The sequence below is a fragment of the Solanum lycopersicum genome, chromosome 5 (genome assembly GCF_036512215.1).
Source record: "Solanum lycopersicum chromosome 5, SLM_r2.1".
NCBI lineage: Eukaryota > Viridiplantae > Streptophyta > Magnoliopsida > Solanales > Solanaceae > Solanum > Solanum lycopersicum.
In genome coordinates, this window is record NC_090804.1 from 3,508,381 (window position 1) to 3,535,445 (window position 27,065).

Sequence of the window (27,065 nt, forward strand, 5' to 3'; positions counted from 1 at the left end):
CTATAATCAAATTTTAAAATTTTTAAATATCATAAATAAATTAGTTTAGTAACATACTACATTCTTAATTAAAACTTTTTTAAAGAATCTATCAAGTCAACAAAATGAGTCAAATTTAAATTCAAACCATTTCTAATAAGGTTTAGATTAATAAAATACACTCTTAATCAAAATTTTTCTTAATAATAATGTTAAATCAACACAAATCAAGTAATATGCAACGAACAAAGTAACATTCAAATTTAGACTTAAAAATTACTACTCCTTCTATCTAATGATATTTATCCACTATCGACAAACTATAAATAAAAGGATAATTTTACTATATCATTCTTTGAATATAATAAACACAATGTCTTGAAGAATGTACTTATAAAAATATTCTATAATTAATGATAAGAACAAATTAAAAACTAAATACAAAATTATTCAATAATTTCGTAAAATGAACAGAATGTTGTTGAACATTCCAAAATAGTATAGTTCGATAAAATTAAAATTTTCAAAGCAATACTAAACAAAGAGACTTATAATTAATTAATTAAATTAAAGGAGTATTTAGGTTGAAATATAAAGTGGAAATAGTATCCAAATACTATATACTAAAATATAAACTTGCATTAATTGCCCCACTATTGTCACATTATTTTCAACATTTAATTACACCACCTTTCCCTCTTACCTTATTACTCTGTTTTCTCCTTCACTCTGTTTCTTTTTTCTTCTTCACTCTTCAATGGCTACTTCACTCCATTACACTTTTCTCTCATTCTTCTTCCTCTTCACCCTTCTTGAATCTACCCCAAACCCAGATATTGCGCCATTGCTAGCTTTCAAATCAGCTTCAGATGAAACAAACTCACTTTACAACTGGAACTCATCAACTGACCCCTGTTCTTGGACTGGTGTATCTTGTCTTAACAATAGGGTGTCAAGACTTGTTCTTGAAGGTCTTAATCTAAAAGGGTCTTTTCAGAATCTGGTGTTTCTCAAAGAGTTGAGAGTATTGAGCTTGAAATATAATAATTTTTCTGGTTCTGTTCCGAATCTTTCGAACCTTACTGCTTTGAAGCTGTTGTTTCTTTCACATAATGAGCTTTCTGGGGAGTTCTCTGAGTCGTTAACCTCGCTTTTTAAGCTTTATAGACTTGATCTGTCGTATAATAAGTTTTCCGGGGAGATTCCGGCTAAGGTCAATCATTTGACACATTTGCTTACTCTTCGTCTTGAAGGAAATGGGTTTTCCGGTGAGATTTCTGGGGTTAATCTACCTAATCTTCAAGAGTTTAACGTTTCCGGTAACAAACTCGTCGGAGAAATACCCCTTTCTCTATCTCGTTTCCCGGTATCTGCATTTTCGAAGAACCGGGTTCTCTGTGGTTCTCCGTTGCCTAACTGTACGGCGGAGGTTCCTCGTGAACCGTCGCCGTCGACAGGAGCAATAGCTTCTCCGGTTAGTCCTAAAACTACCGTTGCATCTTCTCCGAGCTCATTGCCGGTGACATCTGCAACTTTGAGTCCCAAAAATACCCATCATAGTAGTGGTAAAATGAGCTCATTAGCAATAATCGCTATCATACTAGGTGATGTGTTGGTTCTGTGTGTTGTGTGTATTTTTCTCTACTGTTTCTTCTGCATTAGGAAAGTTTCTTCACAGAAGAATGGGTCACACATTCTTGAAGGTGAGAAGATTGTATACTCGTCTAGCCCGTATCCTAATACGGGCCAGACGAGTGGGTTCGAGAGAGGAAAAATGGTGTTTTTCGAAGGGGCGAAGAGGTTTGAGCTTGAGGATTTGTTGAGAGCTTCAGCTGAGATGTTGGGAAAAGGAGGATTTGGGACTGCTTATAAGGCTGTGTTGGATGATGGAAATGTTGTGGCTGTGAAAAGATTGAAAGAATTGAATGTTTGTGGGAAAAGAGAATTTGAGCAACAAATGGAAGTTTTAGGAAGACTTAGACACCCAAATTTGGTTAGTTTGAAAGCATATTACTTTGCTAGAGATGAGAAGTTGTTGGTGTATGAGTTCATGACTAATGGCAACTTGTTTTGGCTTCTTCATGGTAAGTTTTTGTTCTTCAAGAAATTCAATAGTACTAACATATATTTACATTGAGTATGTTGTTTTTGTTGTTGATATGTGTTCTTTAGGATTGTGTTGTTGATTTGTAAAAGAAAAATGTGATCTTTAGGATTATGTTGTTGAGATTGATTGATTTGGGTGATAAAGTTTGGCAACTAGTAGCAAAAGTTACATGGGGTTGGTTTGTGTCTTGTTTTTTTTTTTGGTTTTTAGTTGCTTTTTTTGGCTGCACCTGTTAACAAGGACTGGTCTATAATGCATAAAAGAAATGAAACCCAAATTTGGTAAGCTTGAAAGCATATTACTTGTTTCTTGAAGAAAAATGTGATCTTTAGCATTGTCTTGTTGAAAAGAATATTGACTTATCAACAAGGATTATAGTGGAGTTGTAAGTACTTTGTCATCTTCAATTAGAGGTTTTTTCAAGTTCGAGCCTTGAATATGGACTCGCCCTTGTTAGGTAGCTTTCTGTCCCTATATGAAACTTCCTAGCTTGAATCTGTATCCGGCTCCAATGCGGTTGTCGGACACTGGACGGGAAAAATGGAGAAGATTGAAGATTGATTTGGGTGGTAAAGTTTGGCAAGTAGTAGCATAATCACATGGGGTTTGAGTCTGCCTTTTTGTCTTTAATTGCTTTTGGTCTGCTACTGTTAACCAGGACTAGCATTATGATGAAATAGGAGTAAAGATGGGATACCTCAATGTTAAACAGTATTTGCTTTAGTTAATGTTTCGATTTACATAATTGAAACTAGCCATGTGGGGATGCTGAAAATCTATGTTGCTCGGACTCTTAAAAAATGTCAATCCGGCATTTTTGAAAGTGCAGCAACATGGGGAAGTGTTAAGTAGTTTTTTCAAGCTAAAACTATAGAATATTGGAGTTCCTAGTCAAGGTATGTTAGTTATTTACATTCTCTGTCACATAAGCTATTCTTGATTTTCAAATGTAGGGAATTTAAATTATTTAACAATCTTTATCATCATATTCTTGAAAAAGTTTTTAAAGGAGTCTAATTTACTCATGATGGTCCTAAAGTGACAGAAGATTAGAGCAAAGGACTTGTTGTACTAGATGAATACAATCATGTGTTCCCTCTGATTTTTGGGCCAAAGCAAAATAAAGAAATTCACACTTTTTAGGCAAGAGATGCCCTACTGTCCTATTGTGGCTCTACAGCTTTTTGCTTGTCTTTTTGACCTCACTTAGTATTCATATCTTGCATCTGTTTTGGTAGGTAGATAGTGAAATAAAACCTTTTGTTTTTTTCTGGTTCAAATGGTTAAGAATCAACTTCTAGTTGAATTGTATCTGTCATTCATGTAACAGGAGACAGCTGCTTCATATGTTAAATTTACTCATTTTAGAAATATGAATAATTATGTATTACTATTCCTACCATCAAAGTCTGTTGTGTCAACTTCATACTCCTTGTCCTATCTGCCCATGTTTTTGTTCTTTTTTCCCCTCCGTTTCAATTTGTTTGTCTGGTTTTGACTTGATACAGAGTTTAAGAAAAGTGAAGAACACTTATGAATCTTGTGGTCTTAAAGAGTTCCTATACATTCATGTTGAACATTGAAATTAAACAGTGTCCAAAAACGGGAAAAAGAGTCGAAATAAATAAAAATATTCTACTGATCCATTTTATAGTAGTTTGAGTAAATGTTTTGATGGGCATGAATCTTCTTTCTACAGGTAACAGAGGGCCTGGAAGAACACCTTTAGACTGGACAACAAGGTTAAAGATTGCAGCCGGAGCGGCTCGAGGGCTAGCCTTCATCCACAACTCATGCAAGTCCCTCAAACTCACTCATGGCAACATCAAATCAACTAACATCCTCATCGACAAGAGCGGCAATGCACGTGTCTCCGACTTCGGTCTAGCCATCTTCGCCACACCATCTTCCGTCCCAAAAACCAACGGCTACCGAGCACCTGAAGTCGCATTGGATGGTCGTAAAATAACTCAAAAGTCCGACATCTACTCATTCGGGGTCCTATTACTCGAACTGCTAACCGGTAAATGCCCTTCAGTCGTGGACAACGGTAGTGGCCTCGCAACCAGCTACGGAGGGGTCTTGGACTTACCAAGATGGGTGCAATCCGTGGTGAGGGAAGAATGGACCGCGGAAGTGTTCGATCTGGAGTTGATGAGGTATAAGGACATCGAGGAAGAAATGGTAGGGCTATTGCAGATAGCTATGGCATGCACTTCAACATCACCAGATCAAAGGCCTAAAATAAATTATGTTGTGAAAATGATTGAAGAGTTGAGAGGTGTTGAAGTTTCACCTTCTCATGACACTGCTACTGATTCTGTTTCTGACTCTCCTGCTGTTTCTGAAGATAATACCTGTGGTGCAGCTAGTCAGTAGTGACAATTTTTTTTTACTAGTTTGTTATTCTGAGTTATGTAAATTAACCTCTTATTTTTAATCTATAAGAGAGAATTTAGGAGTAAGTTTTCATAAAAACTGAAATTCTTACAATTGCTTTAAAAAAAAAATCTAAATAATTCTAACTAATGGTTGAATTGCATAATCTTTGGTGCAAACATCAAGAGTCTACTCAAGGCATGTGGAGTGAATTTCCTTGCAAACAAGTGACAAATACTTGTCTTCTTACCATTATACTTGCAACTACTTTCATTCCTCAACTTGTTCAACAACTCTGTAGTTATATCTAGTCTATTAAATCGGGCCGGGTGGGGCCCGCCTTTCGACCAGTCAACCCAAGTCAAGGTCCGGCCCGAATTCCCGTTCTTGAATTTCATGTTCACGAACGTCGGTAGGTAGTGTTCATCGGCGTAGCACGGGCGCATGCAGTGTTTCTGAAAAACCGAGAAATATTTCTTGTCTGAGACAACCTCCAAGGCGAGATCCCTATCAATTTGAAACCATTGAGACCCTTTCCTCCATTGAGGATGTGTGATCGTCGGGCTCATCTGCGAGCGGTACCTACCCCGGCCCGTTGGGCCGGGCAGGTCATACGTCTCAACGAAATTTTGGTTGGAGTTTATTAGGTGAGTGTAGATAGTAGAGAAATTGAATAAGGGAATGCATGCCTCGGAGAGAAGAACAAATCTTTGGTTAGAGATATCGAGAAGAGCATTAGCTAGTAATCTTTTTTCAGCCTCAACCATATTAACTTTGCCCCAATCAACTTCTTTACTTGGAATTCTTCTTCCATGAAAAATATTACTTTCATCAATATTTGAATTATTATAAGAAGGATGGGAATGAACATAAATTGAATAAAATCCTTCATGTCCTTTAAAAAAATAGCTCCCAAAGTGGTGACAACAAAACTGGCCCTTTTGTTAAGAACATGAAAGCCACTTTTGGCTGTATTTTAAATGGTAACTCTTTAACTTTTGGCACCATTGAACTTCTCCATAACAACTCTTCATCACTCATATCATGTTCAACATTAATTGGCTTAATATACTCTTTCAACCCTAATCGAGGAATTACCGATCGCGGTGATGGTAATGATTGTGGTAATAATAGTACTGATCGTGGTAATGGTGGTGGTGATAATGGTTGTGGATTTAAAGAAGAACAATTTAAAAATTGGCCATTTATAACTTGGAATAAGTTGACATTATAGTTATTGAAATAATGATTGAAAGTAATACCACAAATTATACCACAAGCAAAAAAGAATAAAAAAGTAAGAAGATATATCATATTTATTGGGATAGTGAATAAATTTCTGAATTTTTGGTTTTTATTCTTCATGATTATATTATGTTAAAAGAGAAAAAATAATTTGAATGAAGGAAAAAAAATTGATCGTCTTAATATATAGAGGTTTAGTTATCATTAACCGTATTAAATTAGGATTATATTAATATTATTACCTAGAAACTATAGTAATCATAATCAGTATTATATTAATATAATTACCTAGAACTATAATAATCATAATCAGTATAAAATTAGGATTATATTAGTATTATTACCTAGAAACTATAGTAATCGTAATCAGTATAAAATTAGGATTATATTGATATTATTATTACCTAGAACACTAATTTACATCATAATCCGTACAAAATCAGATTTGTTACTAATCTATTTATAGAAAAAACAATTAATAAATAAAGTCAATAAAAAATAAAACAAGAAAATTCAAAATATATATTACAGCGGTGTTTTAACCGGAAAAATATATATTAGATATTTATCATTGTTAATTTTCTTGTTCATACCTATCACGTTTTGCTTCTCGAGAATTAATTTAACTGATTTTTTAGAGCTATATTAAATTAGATTGATTTAATAAGTTTTAGATTTTAAATTTAGATATTGAAAAAAATATTATACGTTACAATTTCTCTTCGATTAATATGATTTAAAAAAAATAACATCTTAAAATGTTTATTAAAGTCTAAAATAACTTACTCAACACCTTCGAGCCAAACAAATGAATACAAGATCTAGATTAAAAAAAAACCTTTAAATTCTAGCTAAAATCTATATTTTGTAATCTTGCGCTTTTTTTATTGTATTTTTATATCATAAATGATACAAATTATACGAAAACAAATGATACAATATATATATATATATAGAAAAGATGAAAATACATGATATAACCTAAATACACGTATAAATATTATCGCATGACACTTCTCATCATTTTCTCTATTACACAAAAAAAAATGAAATTCTTACCTATCTCACATTTGCTTTTTTACAAGAGTAAAAAATAAGAAAGGAAAAAATCAAAATCAAAGACTGAATTAATAAATGAACACATTGATCATTTGATCAAGTACAAAGAATTGATTTTTTTTTTTCCCCATGTACATCAATTTGTGTTAATTAATCCTAAATTAATGGTTAAATTGCATCACCTTTGGTGCAAAAATCAATAATCTACTCAAAGCATGTGGTGTAAATTTCCTTGCAAACAAATGACAAATACTTGTCTTCTCACCATTGTACTCACAACTACTCTCACTCCTAAGTTTTTTCAAAAACTCCACACTTATATCCGACCTATAAAAACGGGTCGGGTGGGGCCCGCCCTTGGACCAATCGACCCAAGTCAAAGTTCGACCCGTATTCCTCTTTTCGAATTTCATGCTTACGAAAGTTGGTAAAAAATGTTCATCAGCATAGCACGAGCCCTTACAGTGTTTCTTGAAAACCGAGAAATACGTCTGGTCCGAAACAACCTCTAAAGCGAGATCTCTGTCCATTTCGAACCACTGAGAACCTTTTCTCCATTGCGCAAGTTTGATCGTCGGGCTCATCCGTGGATGGTACCGACCCCGGCCCACTGGGCCAGGCAGATCATAAGTCTCGACGAAATTTTTCGTCGAGTTCATTAGGTGAGTGTAGATAGTGGAGAAATTGAACAAGGGAATACATGCCTCAGAGAGAAGAACAAATCTTTGATTAGAGATATCGACAAGGGCATTTGCCAGTAATCTTTTTTCAGCCTCAACCATATTTATTTTGCCCCATTCAACTTCCTGCATTTCATCAATTAATTTTATTTTAATGGTATTGGTCTGTTAATTATAAATGTATACTTCAAGCAATTGATGAAATAATTATCAAACCAATAAAAACTTTTTTTTTTTTTGGGTAGTTAGAAGCATTTATAAGTTTTTTTCCACCAGAAAAAGTTTGAGTGTAGGTCCAATTTCATTTCATATATGGCTAAAAATAAAATAAACTGGTGGTGGTACTATTTTTGTCTTAGAATTCAGATCAAACGGATCTTAAACAGATAACAGATAATGCTGATAAATTATATACTAAAAGAGTAATTAAGATTTCGTATTCAAATTCTACACATGGATTAAGACGCATTAGGTAGGAAACATTTAATTTTTAAAATAAACTTTTTTAACGTAATTTATATTAGTTAGATCTCAAAACGAATACGGAATATTTGGTGGGATAACCAAAAAATCTAACAAGGAGCATGAGTAGTTTGCTTCTCATTAAAGGACACATGGTTTTACAGTTCCCATTTAATATTATAAACAACTATGTATCCAAACAAAGAGGCCATAAAATCAATGATTTGTCAGAGAAAATCTGACATAAATGGAAAAAAATATTGAAATAGTAATTTAAAAAAAAAGAGTAAATTAGGCTTTCTTAAATAATTTAGGGAACTTGATAAAAAGGAATAATTTAGAAAAGAATTATTGAAATATACGTTTTATTTTTTCTTTAATGAAACGTATGTTGTTTTTTAAAAATACTAAAACATTGTTCAAAAGTCTTATTATCTATCATTTAAGTTCTATATATTGAATATATAAAATAATAATCACTTCTAAAATAATTACACTAAATATTGATTGATAACCTAGTTAAAATACAAAATAAATAATATGATATAACAGGTTAAATTACGCTAACATTATATATACCCTTTAATTCTTAATAAAATTATATGACAAATCGCATATGCGAAAATATTAAATATAAAGTAAAGTACATGAATTTGCATAGAAAAACTTAATTATTTTAAAGTTAAATTATTCTAATTGTGAACTCGAAATATCTTGATTAAAATAGGATTTATTGTTTGGCCAATAAATAAAAACACTAGGTTTCTAAGAAATTCACCTACTTTATTGTGATCTTTTTAATAATTATTTATCATTTATTATTTAATTTCCTTTTTTTTTATTGACTAGTTTATTTTTTTTTTTGGAATAGTAAAAAAAATTCATTATTCTAGAATCTACTAGATTTATTCTTGAATTTTCATAAAGAAAAGAATATAGCCTTGTAGACTACTTCAATACTCTATTCTTTTCTTTACAATTAAATATACTTCAATTTAATTAATTATTTTTCTAGTTATATAAATATATTCCATTTATGTTTTGTCAGAGTCCTACAAAAACTTTACTATTACTATTAAAATGATTCATCAATTTCAATGTACTACAATAAAGTGACAAATATTATAAACCAAAGTAGAGTTTTATAACCTCAAATAAATTCCAGCAGCCTCATTATTTTATATAGAAAAAAATAATACAATTATTCATATTATTATTTTTATAATCGTGGTGTTCGGAGGATTAACTAATACTAAATTTCACATAGTACATGCTATTTCTAATCCAACTAATAGATTTATCAGATAGTTTTATTCGTCAAAATTTGAACAAATGAAACAAGGATTTTTGTCTTCATATCAAAATACATTTCATAACTTTAAGAAATATTCATCTAAACGATCATTTTATCTCTCTAATCAAGTGTTTTTTTGCTTTATTAATGTGCACAATATTTTTCGAGGATTAGTGATGCATTTGGTTCGAACCTATCTCCTCGATCTCTTAAGTACTTTTTACTTATCAAAGATCGTGATAGAGTAGTAACTATCTGATAAATTTAATTTGAGTCAATTCTAATGTAAATCAAAAATTCTCGTATACAATCTATCATTCTCAGCTTAAATATTAAATCCAAAATATTAAAGAGAAAAAAAGTAAGTTATATGATTTATATGAAACTAACCTTGCTAGGGATTCTCCTTCCATGAAAAATAGAACTTTCATCAACTTGTGATTGATTATAAGAAGGATTAGAATGTATATAAATTGAATAAAATCCTTCATTTCCTTTAAAAAATAGCTCCCAAAGTGGTGATAACAAAATTGGCCCTCTTGTTAAAAACATGAAAGCCACTTTTGGTTGTATTTTAAATGGAAAATCTTTAACTTTTGGCACCATTGAACTTCTCCATAACAACTCTTCATCACTCATATCATGTTCAACATTAATTGGCTTGATATACTCATTCAACCCTAATCGAGGAATTATCGATCGCGATGATGATGATGCTGGTGGTGGTGGTGGTGATAACGATTGTGAATTAAAAGAAGAAAAGTTTAAAATTTGACCATTGATGACTTGTAAGTTAACACTAAAGTTTTTGAAATAAAAAGTGAAAATAATACCACATGTTATACCACAAGCAAATAAGAAAAAAGAAGAAAAGAGATTTATAATATTTATTGGAGTGTTGAATGATTTAATAGCCATTGCTATGGAGTTTTGATTTTGTTTCTTCATGTTAAGAAGAGAGAAGAAAAATAAGAAAATAATTTGAATGGAGGAAAATAAATCTTATTATATAGAGAGAGTTATAATACGTACCAAACTAGCTAGGGGGATCTATTATTAATATATTTATATATTAAATAATAATAAAATTCATATTTTGGTTATTACAACTTTGAAATATAAGTCAACACAGGCACATTTTAAAAAGAATTATTGAAGGCGGCGTTTAAAAGAACACCCTATGATATAATTATTATCGGATTATACTTTCTCGATCTCAATTTATATGATATAATTTGACTTGTTATATTGATTACAAAATAAATAATTTTTTTTAAGTTTGTGATTTAAAATAAATTGTAGATATATGTATGACTCTAATTATTTTTGTGAGATTATATTAAAATTAAGTTGTTACTGAATAAGTAAATATAAAAATTTGTCATTCCTTTTTGAACTGATTAAAAAAAAAACTAAGTCACATAAATTAAATCAGAATTGTCAATTTCAATGGACGTTCTCCAATCAAAATATAACTCATCGATAAAAGATTTTTGATAGATAATTCATTTAAAAAGTTGTCAACAAGATAATTTTTAGCAACTTTTATTAATAATTTTATCGTGTTATGTTTCGAGTTTAACCTCTATACATTGATTGGATATAAAATCATGAGGTGGGCCATGGATCTATTGTTTTTTACTATGATTTCAATAAAATCCAATAATATAGGTTAAAATTTTGTATAATATTAATATTAGACTTAATATATAATAATGATTATTGAGTAATGAAGTAAATTGCTTTTCTAAAAAATTTAAAATTCGTAAATTCAAAATATTTTAATTTTGTCTCTTGTCATATAAAAATTACTTTATGATAATTATAATTTTAGATAAATAAATTACAACATTTGTGTATAGATTCATTTAATATTTTTCATACATATAAACCTAAAATCAACACGTATATTAGCAGCCAAACTGACTCTAGATCGTTCAAATGCGGTGGATTTTTATTTTAGAAAAATATTATTGAAAAAGTCAATGTTTTTTTTAATTTCTTTTTCAATATTAGAAGGAAAAAGAAAGGAAATTGCATGTGCAAAAAGAAAAAGAGGAAAGTGAAATTAACATATTTTGGGGAATTTGAGACCCATACTTCTCTATAGAAGTTTCTAAATATATATGAGTTTATTTTTATTTATTCACTTTAAATTTATATATTAATTGATATAATATTTTAAGTATTGGGAGATAAATAAAAAAGAAAATAATTATTTCTTCTTAATAGATTAAGGAGTAAAATTCAACTGAAAAAAATAGTAAAGGTTCCTTACATGTGCCTTTTATAATGGATAATTAAAATTAAATCAATGGGACAATTTTTGCCAATAGAAATTGAAAAAAAAATGTGCTTATTAATTATGTATAGTTATTTGAGAAATTTTGTAGAAATTAAATTATTTACATTGTCATTAGATATTTGGTGTCTGAAATTTAGAAGAAATTAAATTATTTTGATAAATTTGAGATAAAAATTCTCGAATTTAAAGTAAAATAGCTAAGGTCATGAAAAAAAAGAGTGAACTTCACTCATATACATATTTGAAGTCTAGATGTAAATATTTGAATTTCAAAAATTATATATTCGAAATTATCTCAAAATATATACACAAAAAAATTTAACTTGAGATATAACTTATATAACAGTACCACAATCATGTGTTTGTGCACTTTTCTTAATAATAAAATTATCTCTATATAATTTATTATTAGTTATGAATAATCATAATATTAATCACTAATATTAATTAAAACTTATATAAATACGAAATATTTTATAAATTAGACTATCTTTTTTTTTCTTGTGTGAAGGGTCAAATAGAAAAGAGTGTCATTTTCCCAATATTTGCCCCTTTAATTAATTAATTACTTCTCACCCAAAAAATAAAAAATAAAAACTTTTTAAGGTCATGGATAAGACTATATATATCGAAATAAAATTTAAGATTTCATATTTAGCTTAAATATTAATTAATTTTTGAAATTATTCAATCACATTATTAATTAAAATAGTGAGATTATCTTCTCATATATATAAAAATAAAATAATATAAAATATCTGAACTTAATAAATTATTTTTTTTTTCATATAACGCTAGCACATACCTTGTCTTCATCCAACAATAAAATTTCAATTTTAGGTTCAAACGAATAGTATAAACCCCAAACAAAAAAGTAAAACAAAATAAAAATAAAAAACAAATAAATAAATAAAAAATTTGACTTATTTCAAAGCATATTCAAATTACAAATTTGTGTAGTTTCAAAAGATACCTACCTTCCTCTAATTGATTTTTTCTTAATTGTATTTTTTAGTTGGCAACTAGTTTTCATTTTATTTAAAATAAAATTGAAGCTTTTATAATAATTTTAATGTGTTAAAATAATAACAAAAAAAGCAATAATTATAAATATAGTTAGTTAGTCAAAGGGCCCTCAAATTTTGGGTCCAATTTTCTGTTGGAATTAGCTGCCATTGAAGAAGACTTGTCAAAAAAGTTTCCCAAAACACATGCCATCACCATTGACCTCTACATATACATTACTTTTTAGGGACGTTTATATCAACTCAATAAATACGTAATATCTTTATAACATGTCTTAAAAAAAATGAATGCAATATGCCTATATTATAATGTCACTGAATTCATCTGAACTCCTATTTATACAAGAAACATAAATTATTGACTAACAATTTTTGTTGTTGAATATTGCTAGTTATATTTGACGATAAAATAACGATATCAGGTTAGCTAGAACTTATTTATCAATGTATTAAAGATGAATTTTGTAGCTTTTTCTTTATTTGAACAGTGTCAATACTTTTAATGCGATCGCATAAATTCATGTGTAAAAATTCACTAAAACTTGATTACATAATTAATAGGTCTGAAGTCTGAACTCATAACTATAAAACTACGAGTTCAACGCTCCGAAAATCTATGAAATTTAAGTTCCTAATATAATTTGCTTATGTGTTTATATACTCATATATTGTTATTTAGTAGCTTTTTAAAAATAATTTGCTTATACATGCATATATTGTTATTTAGTAGCAAAGCTATGTATAGGCTAAAAGAGATCAATTGATTATTCTATGTCAGAAAATTATATTGTATAACATAGATGTAAATATTAAATTTTTAATTTATAAAATTCTTAGCTTCGCAATTAATTTTGTTACTAAATATTCTAGATTATATATTGTTATAATTAATTAATATACACGATGTTTATTTCTTTTCTTTTGAAGTTGACTAAACAAGATTGCTAGATGTTCAAAATGGATTAATCAACCAAATAAAATATGTTTTAGACTTAAAACGAAAAATAATAATCAAAACATTGGTAATGTTTTTAATTATATGTTATGAGATTGAGAAAAAAGAAAAAAAAACTTTAGCAAGACCTTACTTTAATTAATTAATTAATCTTCCCCAAGTTTAATTAAAATTAAAATTAATATAATTCATATGCCTAAATTAATTCTTACAATAATCTTCATATGTAGTAACTCCTTTTTTATATACATAATTGATATGGATTATGATTAATACCTCTATATATACATAAACACAATTTATTTTCTCTTCATTCAAATTATTTTTTCTTATTTAACATAATCAAGGCTATCAAATTAATCATTTTAAATTCACTTTTTATTTTTCACGATCTTTAGTGTTAATTTACAAATTATCAATAGCTAAATTTTAAACCTAATCGATCTGATATTCTGAAATCTCATTATGATGTCAATGCATATAACATAAACTTTTTCACGAAATCATCTGAACCATGTTCCTCCTCACTAGGGGGTGGGTGGGGGTGGGGTGGGTGGTAAGTTGGGGGGGGGGGGGTCAACCAAAACCAAGCAACTTTGGTGCAATCCTAAGTAAAGGTTGCAAAGTACTAGGATGAAATTTCCTCCCAAAAAGAAAACAAATTGAACTCATTTTTCCATTATAACTACAATTCAACTCACTCCCAACACTTTTCAAAAACTCCTCTGTCACATCTTTCTTCAAAAATGTCATCGGGTGCGAACCACCAGCTGACCAATCAACCCACGTAACGCTCCGATTTGACGTTAATCCCGGACAAACTTTATTCACCAATGTAGGTAAATAATGTTCATCCATGTAACATGGTGGCACACAATGGTTCTTAAAAACAGGGTAATACAACACATCAGAGACTATTTTTACTGCAAGTTCGCGATGTATTTCAAACCATTGTGAACCTTTTCTCCAATCGAAAAGTGTTATGTTCGGGTACATACGTTTGTTGTACCTACCACGACCTATTTTCCTCGGATCATCAAATGATCCGAGGAAACTTTGGTCAGAATTTGTGAGGTAAGTGTAGATGGTTGTGAAATTAAACAGAGGAATGCATGATTCAGAGAGTAATATGAATCTTTCATTGGAAATGTCTAAAAGTGCATTTGCTAAGAGTCTTCTCTCTGCATCAATCATAGTTGATCTTCCCCATTGCACAGCCTGCGAAAAAAACATACGCACGATTCAGAAAGATTTAACTTATATACACTGAGAAATTACTGGTTTTACCTTGCATTTCTAGTATCTATAGATCAAAGCTTTTCAACTTTTATCACATACTATAGACCAATCAGTGGCGAAGCCAGAAATTTCATAAAGGGTGTCGAGAAATAGCAGTTTGTTATGTTAAGGGTGTCCAAAATATGTTATTTGATCATTTAGTGTATCATTTTACTTGTATACATGCTATTTTTTTTTCCGACAAAGGGGACACCCTTACCACTATGTGGCTACGCCACTGAGACCAATATCAGGTTCGAGCCCTACAAACGGAGAACTTATTGGTAGGAAACGCGTACTTGGCGCGAATCTAGTCTAGTTGGGCTAGTGGACTAAGAAAATGCCTAGGTTTATCAGAAACTACTTCTCTATCCCTCCTGAGATAGGGGTAATGTTGACTAATGTCTGCTTATACACTACCCTCTTCAGACCCTACTTGTGAACTTACACTCGGATATTTTATTATTTCTTAACATAACGAAATGCTTAAAAAAAAGGACTTGAACCTGGCTAGGGATCCTTCTTTTATAAAACACAGATGATGGAGGAGGTTCATAGTTGAAATCAGGTGAAGTATGAATGTATATTGAGAACAACCCTTTATGTCCTTTAAAGAACATCTCCCAAAGAGGTGCCAATGGCAATCTACCCCTTGTTAAGAACAAGAATGCCACTCTTGGGATTCGATTAAACGGGTACTTCTTGATTTGAGGTACCATTGAAGCTCTCCACATAAGTTCTTCATCGTTCATCGAGTGCCAAACATCATTCAACTCCTCCATGGTCCTATTAGAACTAGAATCAGACGAAGATGAGTTACAAACAAGATGTGTAGAGATGGAGAGATTGTAAATTGGTGATTGGTGAGGCAAGTAGAAATCTTCATAGACAACAATCTTGTTGAATTGATAATTGATGAACAAGCCTAATAGTAATGCAGAAAATGAGACAAATAATGTAAGAACTATGGTGGTACCAAGATGGAAACTCATTTCTCTAAAAAAAATAAAATATATGTATAAAGTGATAGTAAAAGGTCTCAATTTATGATATGTATAAAGTAAGTAAAAATGAGGAATACATGCAAAGGAGCATGGGAAGTGTTAGTATGGGGCAAGAAGAAAATGTGAAATGAAAAGAGGCAAGGTGTGGTTTTTGTTTTTATTGCAGTTAAAGTAAAAAGCTGCAATTATGAGCCTTGAAGAAAGTTTTTTTTCTGTCATGTTGTCTATAGTATCTATTTTGATGTTTTTTTTTCTCTGAGTCAAAGGGTCTATCGGAAACGGCTTCTTTACCTCCTTCTGCATAGACTCTACACTGCCCAGACCTCACTTGTGGCTTTACACCGAGTATGTTGTTGTTGTACACTATCTGATCGTGTTTATTATGAATGTATACAATGCACAAAACTTACACACGACCCTGCTCCAGGGCGGAGATAGAGGGGCAAAAGGGGTTCATCCGGACCTTCTTCCGCCAAAAATCACGTTGTATATATGGTAGATGATGAATCTCCTGATTGTAGCAAACCAAATCCATTGGCTCAATAATTGGCACTTCAAGTGAAAGATGCGCTCATGGATGAGAACAGGCACTGCTAATTAAACAAAAGATGATTTCTATGATAACTGTCTCAGAAGTTGTGTGATCCATTAACAATAATCTTGTCTTACACTTCTAATTGATCCAATCGGTTTCTTTAATCACAAAAAAATATCAGAAATGCAGAACAATGATGGCGAGTTATGCGCACAACACTATCAATGAGTATTTTACTACTAATGTAAACATCTTCATGCTTCTCCTAGAGCTTCTGGTACAATGAGAGAGAACATGACCTGGAGCCAGACGGTAAATTAACTTCCTTGACGAAATCTGCCTTCCGGAGCAAGAATTGTTTGCATCACCTAGAGAGGAGTTCATTTTTTCTGGAGAATGATACAGCCAAGCAACCAATGGCCAGAGCTCCAGTACCGACTAGTAAAGCCGCTCTGACTGTGTGATGCTTTATTGAGAATGCACTACTTGAGTATTCTAATATCCACCTAAAAAGGAAACGCAGCCCATAACTTGCCTGAAAACTTTGGATTGAAAAATCCTGCAAATCGATGATGGAAATGACTTCTAAGGCCCTTTGGAAATATAAAAACCAAGTGCACAAACAAATAGGTAGTCGTCCATAATTGTGATAGTGATCTACTTTCGAGACTGTATCTGATGAAATGTACGTAGGCAGTAGCAACTAGCTATTACAAGGAAAATAAGTAGTTATCCAACCTAAAGGAAGAAAGGTAACTGCAGGTCTTAGGGGGCTGCTTTCTGAAAGTTTCCTTATATTTTATGCACCATGCCAGCAAACTCAGCACAACTGCGATTGAAATTTTCTAAAGAGAAGTCCTGCACATGACACAGAAAAGTTTGGTATCCTAATCAATTAAGTTACTAAAGGCATATAAATATATGGCCCAACTATTGCACTTATGTCTACACTCAAGCCAGACATGGAGCAAATCAGGACATAAAAGTGTTGGCAAGCATGGAATCTCTCGTCAATTATTATCTACGGGGCTCAAATGGCTGAATCTAATTTTATGGATCACCACAAGTTTCCACATGACTAAAAGCAATTATATCAACTTCAAGGTTAAGTCATTCAGGAAACATAAGCATGCATATCATTTAATGTGAAAACTGGTACAAAAAAGTTTAAACTACTACATTCCATGGACCATAATTCTATGAAACAGACAGTTTTGACTGTAAAGAGAGGCTCTTTCAAAGCTGCTAAGACAGCCAAGCGTCACGGATTTCCAAAGAGGACTCCAGTTTTAGTAAGCTTATTATTGAACCTTAAATTTGACATCCAAAACAGGAGTGATCATAAATATAAGCTCTGACATATAATGAATTGATGTTAAATCACAAGGGAACAAAGAATACATACACTTGGTAATTTATTCTGGACTGCTAGATGATCCACGTGGAGTCTCACATTTGATGAGGCATAAAACCAGAGGCTTCGGTCAACATCGGCATAAGTGTAAGCAACTATGTCAAACAATGTTTTAGCACCATTCTCTATTGCCATTAAGATGGTTGATTCTCTGTTTCTCCGGTTTCTGACAATCCCAGATAATAATAAATTAGATGTGCGTCAATTTAATCTATCAGTGTATCTGTTTTATAAATTTTTTGAGAATGATAATTTGATTGACATCTATCTTAGACAACATCAATAAACATTGAACATAAAACTAACTGAACAAATTTCACAGCTAATGACATATATTAGCATAATGTTCAATAAAACAAGACTACAAGATTTACATGGTGGGAGAAAGCAACAAGGAAACAAGCAAGGTTTCTGCACAATTGTTAACCATATACTTCGGCAATGATTTTGCCGATAGCTGATAGACAGAAAAGGCACTCTGAGTGAAAGCATATATGGAATATGTCATAAGAGGTCTGAAGTTCATACTTGAGATACCCACAGAGCATGTGTTTTGGCCACATATTAGTTCTTCCGTGCATGGGAATCAACGCATGAGGAGAGAGCTCAATGAATTTGTATGTTGTCTGAAAGTAATCCTGTTTAAAAAAAAATTGAAGTTCCGATACTGAGAATTTCAAAAAGAAGAGAAAGACCAAGTCATAGTTGAACATGATAATAGAAACAGATATGAACACCTACAAGTTGCTCTAATCTTAATCTTTTTCTGTATATTCACTAGGGTTATTGAAAACAGCAAAAATCATTATCGGAAAATAAAAATAAAACTAGAAAGCAATTTAAGTTACAGAATTCACAAATGCACTTTTGTTGATTCCCCAACCCCCTACTTCCTTTAATCCATATCTTATTCAGTATTGTCACAAGGTATTATAAAATGAGCATTATTGTAAAAGGTAAATAAAACTATCAAAGTTAGATTTACAGAATTCAGCTAAAACACTCTTGCTGAACCCCTGTCCCTAGCAGAAAGAAATTCATTCACTTTTTTAGCGAGTTTTTAGTGATTTTTGAGTGAATGTTTTCAAATTTTAATAGGGGAACCTGAATGTAGATTAAAGAACCTGTGGAAGACAATATTAAAAACATAATAGTTTCACCATCTAAGTACCCTTAACAGACACAATACTAGATTTAGATTGCCATTCAATTGACTAAAACTGTTAAAAACTTTCATAGCTGATCTTTTTGATATGAATCAACAATCTAGAATTGGATATAAAATTTGAATATGAAAAATGTGGTGGTATAGTCTTAATTCTCACTGCTTTCAGTAGAGGTGCTAGTTCACATTTAAGTTTCAAAGGCTAAAGAGAGGAAAGGAAAAGGCTATTCAAGAAAGTTAATAGAATGCATGAGCAAGGCTTGCTCATTGACAAGAAAACAAGTAAACGAGTTTTATATGGGAAAAGAAAAGTATAGTGGGTTTTTTCTGGTTGAAGAGTCGGATCCTTTTATTTAAATCAAGTTTCAAAAGTTAAGACACCAACAACCAATCATCATCTTCTAATTAGCATTCCAAGTATGACAGAGTGACAAAAAGAAACATACAGATGCTATTGTTACTTACCTGCATATTTCCACCAGACGCGCTATCTAAGAGAGCACTTCCTTGGCTGAAACCAACGGGATACATCAAATTAGCAATTTTTAAGAAAGGAGAAGAAATTGAGAAGCTATCACAAACAAATGCAAAGTAGGCCAACACAATCACAGACTTGTTGAACAGATTGTTTTCCGTATCATCATAGAAAAGCTAAAAGAATTGTTCAAAAGGACTAGGAAACTGCATTTTTTTATTATTACTATTTCGGGGGAAGCTACATTTAAAATTGGTAATCATGTCCACAAATTATTTATCAAGTGAAAATATTCATTTGTTAAAGGATATGAAGTTTCTTGATCAAACATATCTTACCCCACACAATGATCCCCTACGATCAACGAGTTTGTACTAACATGAAGCAGTGCCATATGTCCATCTGTATGTCCCTGAATCACAATATTGTCACCAAAAGAACGTGTTAAAATTCCAGAAAAAATTGTACAAGAAAATTGGAATGTTTTGCATGGAGGGTTGAGTAAACACAGAAGTAAAACTAAGAGATTACTTGCATTACAAAGAAAATTCCATTTCAGAAACTAGGAGCTAACTTTTAAATTAATTCACTTCTTACAACTTCTAGTATTAAGTTCAAACACAAATTCACCATGCTCTAGTAAATATGTTTTAAAGGTAGCAGTACAATCACTCTCATTACTTAAAAACCTATCAATGTCATAAAATTCTATTGACAAGACTTTATAGATATGACAAGCTTTCTGCCCCGTGAGAATCTCGAATGGTTCATTTCTGAAGCAAAAGTCAAAATCTGAGCATAGATTACTCGTAATACCATGAATCTCTTCTATAAAGAAGCAAGTACCAGAAGAGAATCAACAAAAATGAATGTCAAAAACAGAATTTCATGGGGGTGCTGATTCTCATCAGAGGAAGCTAGGATATAAATGGAGATTACCGGTGCTAAGATAATTCTTAATTTCTGATTGCCAATGCAAATTTCCTCAGATCCAGAAACTGAAACATATGGGAGAGACCAATCATCTGCATCACATGGAAATTACTTTAAGTTATTAAATGCATTTACTTGATAAAGAATATTTCACTTCCACACATACTGTGAGATCAGTAAGCTGTAAATGGTGCACGAACATGCGTATATTTTATGCTCACTTGAATGTACACTAATAGAGTCATCATAGTCAACTAGAAACTATTCCTGTTAGCCAAAATGAGAAGTTATTGATCCCCCCACCCACCCACCCACCCACCCAAAAAAAAATTAAAAATTGCTACGAACATCAAAACAAGTCCATCATATGGCATGTCTCTTTGTAAGCCCATTATCACGGAAAATACATTCTTGCATGAAAAGCAATTGCCTTTTAACAACAAAGGACAAACATAAAAGTCATCCTTCATCATAATAGTTCCCCCTCTTCTTTTCATGACCAAAAAAGGGTATAGACCCGCAACCCTTGCTAGCTATTTAAACAATAACATGACGCCTCACTCCCAAATAGGTTACGGTTGGCTATATGAATCCTCATTGATCAAGTTCTCCATTTAAATTCATCTTAGGCCAATACCATATATAAAATAAAAATAATGATTATAATGACAATAAGTACTAGAAGTTCTTTAGGTTTTCTACTGACAAATAAATCTTCTAAAAAGCTAGATAAAACTTCTAGAAAAGCATAGAACGTAAAGTAAAAGCGTAGCTCTTTAAACAAAAAAGTGATTCAATTATGGCAAGATAGACACTATTCTACAGAATTGAAAATTTTCTGACCTTTTCTAATTCGACGAATCGTATTTTCATGAGCCAAAAGACGAGCATCGGGACTGTACTTCTGGACTACTGAAAGACCTGAGCATAGCAGGTAGCACAAGTTTATGTTCAGAAATTACTTACAAAAACTACAGATTAGTCTGGTGAAAAAAGTATGGAGAATAATACTTTAGATAACAAAATTAAAGAAACTATTCATCATTTAATAGATGTTTTCCAGCTTCTATTGAAATAGACATCCAATAAATACATGTTGCAGTTAATCAACCAACTGTTGCTGACAAGCCAGCCAAATGTCTATAAAGAAATTTTTTCGTAACTGCAAAAATAGCACTAATTTTTTCCAATACATAAAAAGGGCCGGATACAAAGAAACTGAAACTTGTAATAACTTTACATGAAACGTAGATCTTGTCCAGACGGCTCAAGAAAGATCATTTGAAATAAAACAAAAATACATAAAGATAACCCTTGATGAGTATGATGACATCAGTGTGAGAAAAATCAAATGTTGTGCATAGCATAAGGCTGTGACACTAAGCAGGGGAAAGTTTCCAAGCGTGGATGTGAAAGCTGCTTACCATCAACATGATCATTATGATGATGTGTCACAAAGACGACTAGTTTTCTCGGCAAAGCAGCAATGATTTCCTTGAGCTGGTAATCCAAGCATCAGAGCATCGAGATGTCACAACAGCATAAGAGGCAGAACCAATTACAAGAAAGGAAAAAAGATGAAAACAAACAGAAGAAGCATAAAAAGAGTTTCAACCACTCCTAAACAGATTACCAAGACAAATAGAAAAGAGAAACATGTGCAGGAACTCATTGCTGAGGTAAAGCTATTCAATCTACAAACACTAAAGTCTGAACAAATATTTTCGGCTTTACCTCCGCTACTGTATCTTTCTATTGAATGTGACAAAACGTAATTGACATTTTCTTTAACAAACCACATATACTATTTTCTTATCCAATATGTAAGCATCGCATAATCGGCAAGGAAGATCATAGGTTTTGAAAAGAAGGCTTTAGCCAGAAAGGTGAATCGTTAAGGCATATGGTAAGCAAACATACAGGAAGCTTGGAAACATGGAGATAAGAAGCATGTCAATTGCTCAGGAATTGTTAAAGACAGATTTTTGGATAGTGAAGGGTCTCTTTAATTATTTGTTATATACTGTCACCTAAAATTTGTAACGGCCAATATTCTTTAGCAGAAGCGAACATAGCTCCTACAACAATTGTTCAGAATTTACTCTCTCAGGTATCATACTATAATTTGCCTCCATTGCTTGTTTACGTGACCCTTATAAAGTTATAGTCAACCAATCTTCAGAGAATTCGCAAAGACACTGTTAGACCTCTGGAAGTCTCGCACTTCAATAGAAATGTATCAGCAAGTGTACAACAATTCAAGTGCATCTATCTTTAGTAAAGGAAATTGTTACACACTATCCACCTAAGACTAAAATATGTGAAAGTAGTTGCTTGAGTGGATTTTTCTTTGCATTTTATGGCTTCACTTCTAAGGCCGGGAAAATATCATTTGTTTGTTCCACATTATAAAAACAGTAACAAGTAGATTATGTACTAGCTCTAACCTGTTCATATGAAGATGACTTACATCCTGGGTCTACTATGAGTGCTTCCCCATGAGCGATAAAACCATCATCATGCTCATTAGCATTGCATTCAGGCAGGAAAACAATTAAGTTTGTTGTACGAAAAGGTTTAGCTGTTCTACTTTCCATAGGTATAATTTTAACACCAAGAGGGTACTCCTGCAACATGAGAAAAACATCAGCTCCTACTGGACAGTATTGTTGTCCTTAAGATAGTAAAAAAGAATCAAAGACACAAAATTTTCACATATACATGTTCAAACATTATGATATTCATTGCTTATCAGACTGAGGATTCTTTCTGGAGTTGCCATCTTACATATAGATTAAATTTCAACTGCTTGTGCAAATAAGAGAAACTTCAGGATAAAGATCTCAAATGAAGTTTAGTGATTACACTTCAACAAGCCTCAACAGCCACCAAAGTTGTGCAGAATGAACAATTTCTGGCTGACTTAATCGCTTTCAGAAACAAAGAACAATGAGAATGAATGACCATATCAGGGAGTTTCTGATAAGAGTGTCCCTTAAGTTCTTTCTTGACTTCAGGTTTTCAGAAAAATTCTAGTTACATCCCGTCCCGTTCTGTCCCATGAAATATCAGCGTCAATTTGGTATTTATGGAATATCATTAGTTGTCCATGTATTATTCATTTCTCATTTCTTAATGACAGAACTGACAGGTCAGCAAGCACAAGACATAATAACTAACCTGACATTTCAAGGTGGGAGGAATTTTCCATGTCCCAGATTTTGTTGAATCATTCAAAAGACCAACAACCACCATTGATCCTACACGGTCATTGCAAGGCTTCACTTCAGCAAGCATACTAATGCATCCTTCAGTGGTCATCCACTTGCAGAACTCAACATCTGTTCAGCATGAGTTACCATGTTACAACCTTGACAATCATCCCAAGAGGAAAAAAGGAGAGCTAGGGAGGTATAAAAAGATGGTAGTTTTGTCATTCATAACCCATTAGAAATAATGGATGCTATCTCATTTGGGAAAATACATAAGGAGGACAGTTGTCATTTCTCAGTCACTGAGGAGATACACAATAGACAATAAGTGGTAATGAAGCAGTTAAAATATGTATGATGGTTTCTAACCCCTAGAGTCTTATATACTGAATCCATTAAATTCGACTTGCAAATTTGGGATACGATAAGAGAGTGAAATTCCACCAAACTGAGTTTTGACACCACGTGCTTTCTCCTTTCGAAAAGTTGAAGCAAATGTGAACCGCAGATAAAGATTGCAGTCACTAATTGATTTCACAGATACTTTATCAGATTCAGTTAGGAATCAGTCTAATCAGACCATCTCTCGAGAAACTAATCTGTTATATTTGTAGAAGAACAATCATGCTTCTCCAACATTGGATCACACTTCTGAAATTAGTAACCTGCATTATATGTGAAATATGCTTTGGTAGTATACCTTGTTAGATTATTAACAACAACCGACCAATTAAGCCACACCATCTCAGCTTTATAGCCTTACTTTGGTTAGGCATAGACATGAATATTAGAGTTGACATGACATAGCCTTTCAGAAATATCTATCGCACCTAAAGCAGATTTAAGACTACTTCTTGACAAGTTTGCAATTCGATAAAGATAATTGATAAAAGGAGGGATGCTTTTAATTTTCATAGCAGAACAATATTCTAAAAGTATTGAAGAGTGACATCAGGTTTCTACTTAAGAAAAGGGGATACTTTTGGGAAAGACCAAGTAATAATTTGTTCTAATTTAGCTGGAAATTACAACTAACATAGTTCCAATGACATACGTTGCTCTTACAACTGGACTAAGAGCAAGCTCACATTGGGAGGCAATTGATCCTCCTTCCTAAGACTACAACATAAGACCCCGCTAAATCACAACAGCAGTATTCATACTAATACTTAAAAAAAAGATAAATATGAACTGAGTGAAGTTGGTCGAACCCTTTAATTTTCCATTTTTAGGACCCAAAGTTCCAATGATGTAGATCGTCTTTACTGGCAATCCTGGTCCAAATTCAGGCTCCTGTACATACTTCATGAATTTCCACTCAACTGGGGTATCCTCTAATTCCACTTGCTCTAGAACCTACAATGATCATCACCTACAAGCTTTAACAGCTTCATATTGCAAAACATGCATATGTATAGACTGCAGCATATGTAGACGAGTCTCCTTTAAACAATTATGATAGGCATAAGAAACAGTACCATACCTTTCATGAAGTCTACTTGCGATTTTACAACAATTACAACTATTATGATCATGATAACAATAGTTATGATAGGCATAAGAATAATGAAGGCATAATGATAGTTCAATAAGCCCCAACAGGGAGTACATATACTCATTGCGCCAAATAAACATGAAATTTCATAACTAATCATTTAAAAATGACAAATCCACCAAGATCCAGATACTGAAAGGATAAAATCTGCAACAGCAGTAAGCTGAAAGCAATTTAGTATTCATTTCACCAAGAAATCTACATTCTTTCCGTAAAAGGGCCTTCATACTATGAAATTTCCGGCAAATGTTTAAGTAGAGCTAGCATCCTTAATGTTCAATTCTTAGAAACATTGACCTGTAACATTTTTTCTGGAAAAAAAATGTATCTTCACACAAATAGCTGACAGGATTTACTGTTCAATACATTATGCACAGGTGATTACACCTACTAAATATCGATTATACATCTGTCAGCTATTTTTAGTTCAAGTGGTTGGTGAGCAGATTCTTCACAAAATACAGCAATCTCTCCGAATTCACGTCCAAAATTAAAAAAAACTTGACCCCTATGCTTAAAAGTCCATAATCTTAGATAAAAGGAGTAAACTGAGTAAACAAAGTAAGTTTCTTGCCTACCCCAATAACTAAGCAAATACAGATACAACCAGCTGCGGAACCAGAATTTCACTAAGGGGTTCAAAATATGAAAAACTAAAGACACGAAGAAACCAAAGGAAGTTCCATATATAAACCAGATATAAAGAGTGTAATTTTTTGCCGAAGGTTCAAATAAACCCCTTGATCCTACCTAACTCCGCGATACAACAACAACAATTATGCCTCTATCCCAAAAAAGTAAGGATTTTTTTTTAAAGAAATTAAGTAAGGGAAGGGGATTACAAGGTGTGAAATCGAACATAACTAATAAAGAGCGAAAGTTTACGAAACCAACCAACTGAGCTACTAAAATTTCTTTCGTTACCTTATGAATAGCTGAATTAAGATCAAATTTACTTAAATCAACCTCATCTGAGCAAGATTCAGGGACTTGTATAGAAAATTGATTATCTGAAGGAGAATCAAGAGGTAACAATGGTGAAGAAGGAAAATCCCATAAAGGGGAATCGGAAAAAGAATCATACTCAGGATCGTTGAATTTAGGAGGTGGGTTTTGCTTAACAAGTAGAAATTCATCTTCATTTGATGGATTCTTGATGATTAACGAAAGATTATACTGAGTCGCCATTGAAGTAAACTCACTGAAAGTTGAAATTTTGTGTAGTTTTTTTTGTTTTATAATATAATAGTAGGTTGTTGTTTAAAGATTTTTAAAGCTGTAATGTTAGTTGAAATTTATTGAGAAAAAATATAAACAATAGTACACAATCTTTGATTTATTAAGTTCGGAGGCGATTATCGAAAAAAGATATATTTGACTCACAAATTGCTAGCTCACAAGGATAGGTTTGTTCAAATCTATATAAGGATACTGAATTTTGATTTCTCTATCAATGTGGAGTTTCTTACCAATGCCCAAAAGTTGCTAGCTTATAAGGGGAGGTTTGTCCAAGTCCATATGAGTGTTCACGCTCCAATTAAGGTTTAGGCTTGCGAAAAGTGTTAAGAAGTCCCACATCCATAGAGGAATAAGAAATCGGTGTCCTAATTTAAACGAGAACAAACCTCCCATCATTAGTTAGCAGTTGTTGGGTTAAGTAAGACGAAGGTGTCATATTGTACTATTGAAGGGAAACTTACATAAATATAATATAATAAAAAAATATTTATCATAGCAATAACATTTTTTTTCACTTAACCATTTTTAGTTCACTTATAATACAAGTTTAATACATATTACAAAGATAATTTTATTATTCAAATATAATACAAGTTTAAATGATGGATAATACATTTATCACACATTTTAATACACTTATAATACAATGTGACAATTTTTTACCAAACAAACATGACGTATTTCAAAAACAATTAAAATTCAAATATATTGCATACATAATTCACTTTTAATACATAATACAAATTTATCACAATATTACTATAA

At 32.0% G+C, this 27,065-nt stretch overlaps 4 protein-coding genes and 1 pseudogene across 10 annotated transcripts; 1 reads left to right on the top strand and 4 right to left on the bottom strand.

The window, feature by feature from the left end:
- Positions 1–604: 604 nt before the first annotated feature.
- On the top strand, positions 605–4,564 carry LOC109120363 (probable leucine-rich repeat receptor-like protein kinase). The gene is made up of 2 exons (XM_019214077.3): positions 605–2,063; positions 3,786–4,564. The coding sequence occupies exons 1-2, from the start codon at positions 737–739 to the stop codon at positions 4,463–4,465; spliced, it is 2,007 nt and encodes a 668-aa protein (XP_019069622.1). The 5' UTR covers positions 605–736; the 3' UTR covers positions 4,466–4,564.
- Positions 4,541–5,903, bottom strand: LOC101243995 (glycosyltransferase BC10-like; annotated as a pseudogene).
- A 913-nt stretch (positions 5,904–6,816) lies between these two features.
- LOC101249358 (glycosyltransferase BC10) lies at positions 6,817–10,359 on the bottom strand. The gene is made up of 2 exons (XM_004238863.5): positions 9,596–10,359; positions 6,817–7,575 (listed from the first exon to the last, which is right to left on the bottom strand). Exons 1-2 carry the CDS (start codon positions 10,151–10,153, stop codon positions 6,931–6,933), a joined length of 1,203 nt encoding a protein of 400 aa, XP_004238911.1. The 5' UTR covers positions 10,154–10,359; the 3' UTR covers positions 6,817–6,930.
- Positions 10,360–13,958: 3,599 nt separating this feature from the next.
- Positions 13,959–16,369, bottom strand: LOC101249916 (glycosyltransferase BC10-like). 4 transcript variants are annotated; one of them, XM_069297766.1, is made up of 3 exons: positions 16,236–16,369; positions 15,275–15,563; positions 13,959–14,708 (listed from the first exon to the last, which is right to left on the bottom strand). In XM_069297766.1, the coding sequence occupies exons 2-3, from the start codon at positions 15,548–15,550 to the stop codon at positions 14,067–14,069; spliced, it is 918 nt and encodes a 305-aa protein (XP_069153867.1). In that variant the 5' UTR covers positions 15,551–15,563; positions 16,236–16,369; the 3' UTR covers positions 13,959–14,066. The 4 variants fall into 4 exon arrangements, with proteins under 4 accessions (XP_069153867.1, XP_004238913.2, XP_025886830.1 ...); XM_004238865.5 differs by having other exon boundaries at positions 16,183–16,316; XM_026031045.2 differs by lacking the exon at positions 16,236–16,369 and adding an exon at positions 16,064–16,195.
- Positions 16,370–16,384: 15 nt separating this feature from the next.
- LOC101249639 (uncharacterized) lies at positions 16,385–26,528 on the bottom strand. 4 transcript variants are annotated; one of them, XR_011221071.1, is made up of 13 exons: positions 25,986–26,528; positions 24,718–24,862; positions 23,475–23,635; positions 22,742–22,921; positions 21,719–21,794; positions 21,138–21,215; positions 20,301–20,386; positions 19,700–19,773; positions 19,352–19,397; positions 18,250–18,359; positions 17,713–17,887; positions 17,046–17,165; positions 16,385–16,813 (listed from the first exon to the last, which is right to left on the bottom strand). XR_011221071.1 is itself a non-coding variant. In XM_004238864.5 (12 exons), the coding sequence occupies exons 1-12, from the start codon at positions 26,247–26,249 to the stop codon at positions 16,672–16,674; spliced, it is 1,590 nt and encodes a 529-aa protein (XP_004238912.1). In that variant the 5' UTR covers positions 26,250–26,516; the 3' UTR covers positions 16,385–16,671. The 4 variants fall into 4 exon arrangements, 2 of the variants coding, with proteins under 2 accessions (XP_004238912.1, XP_010320755.1); XR_741346.4 differs by having other exon boundaries at positions 16,385–16,866; XM_004238864.5 differs by lacking the exon at positions 17,046–17,165 and having other exon boundaries at positions 16,385–16,866; positions 25,986–26,516.
- Between the last annotated feature and the right edge of the window lie 537 nt (positions 26,529–27,065).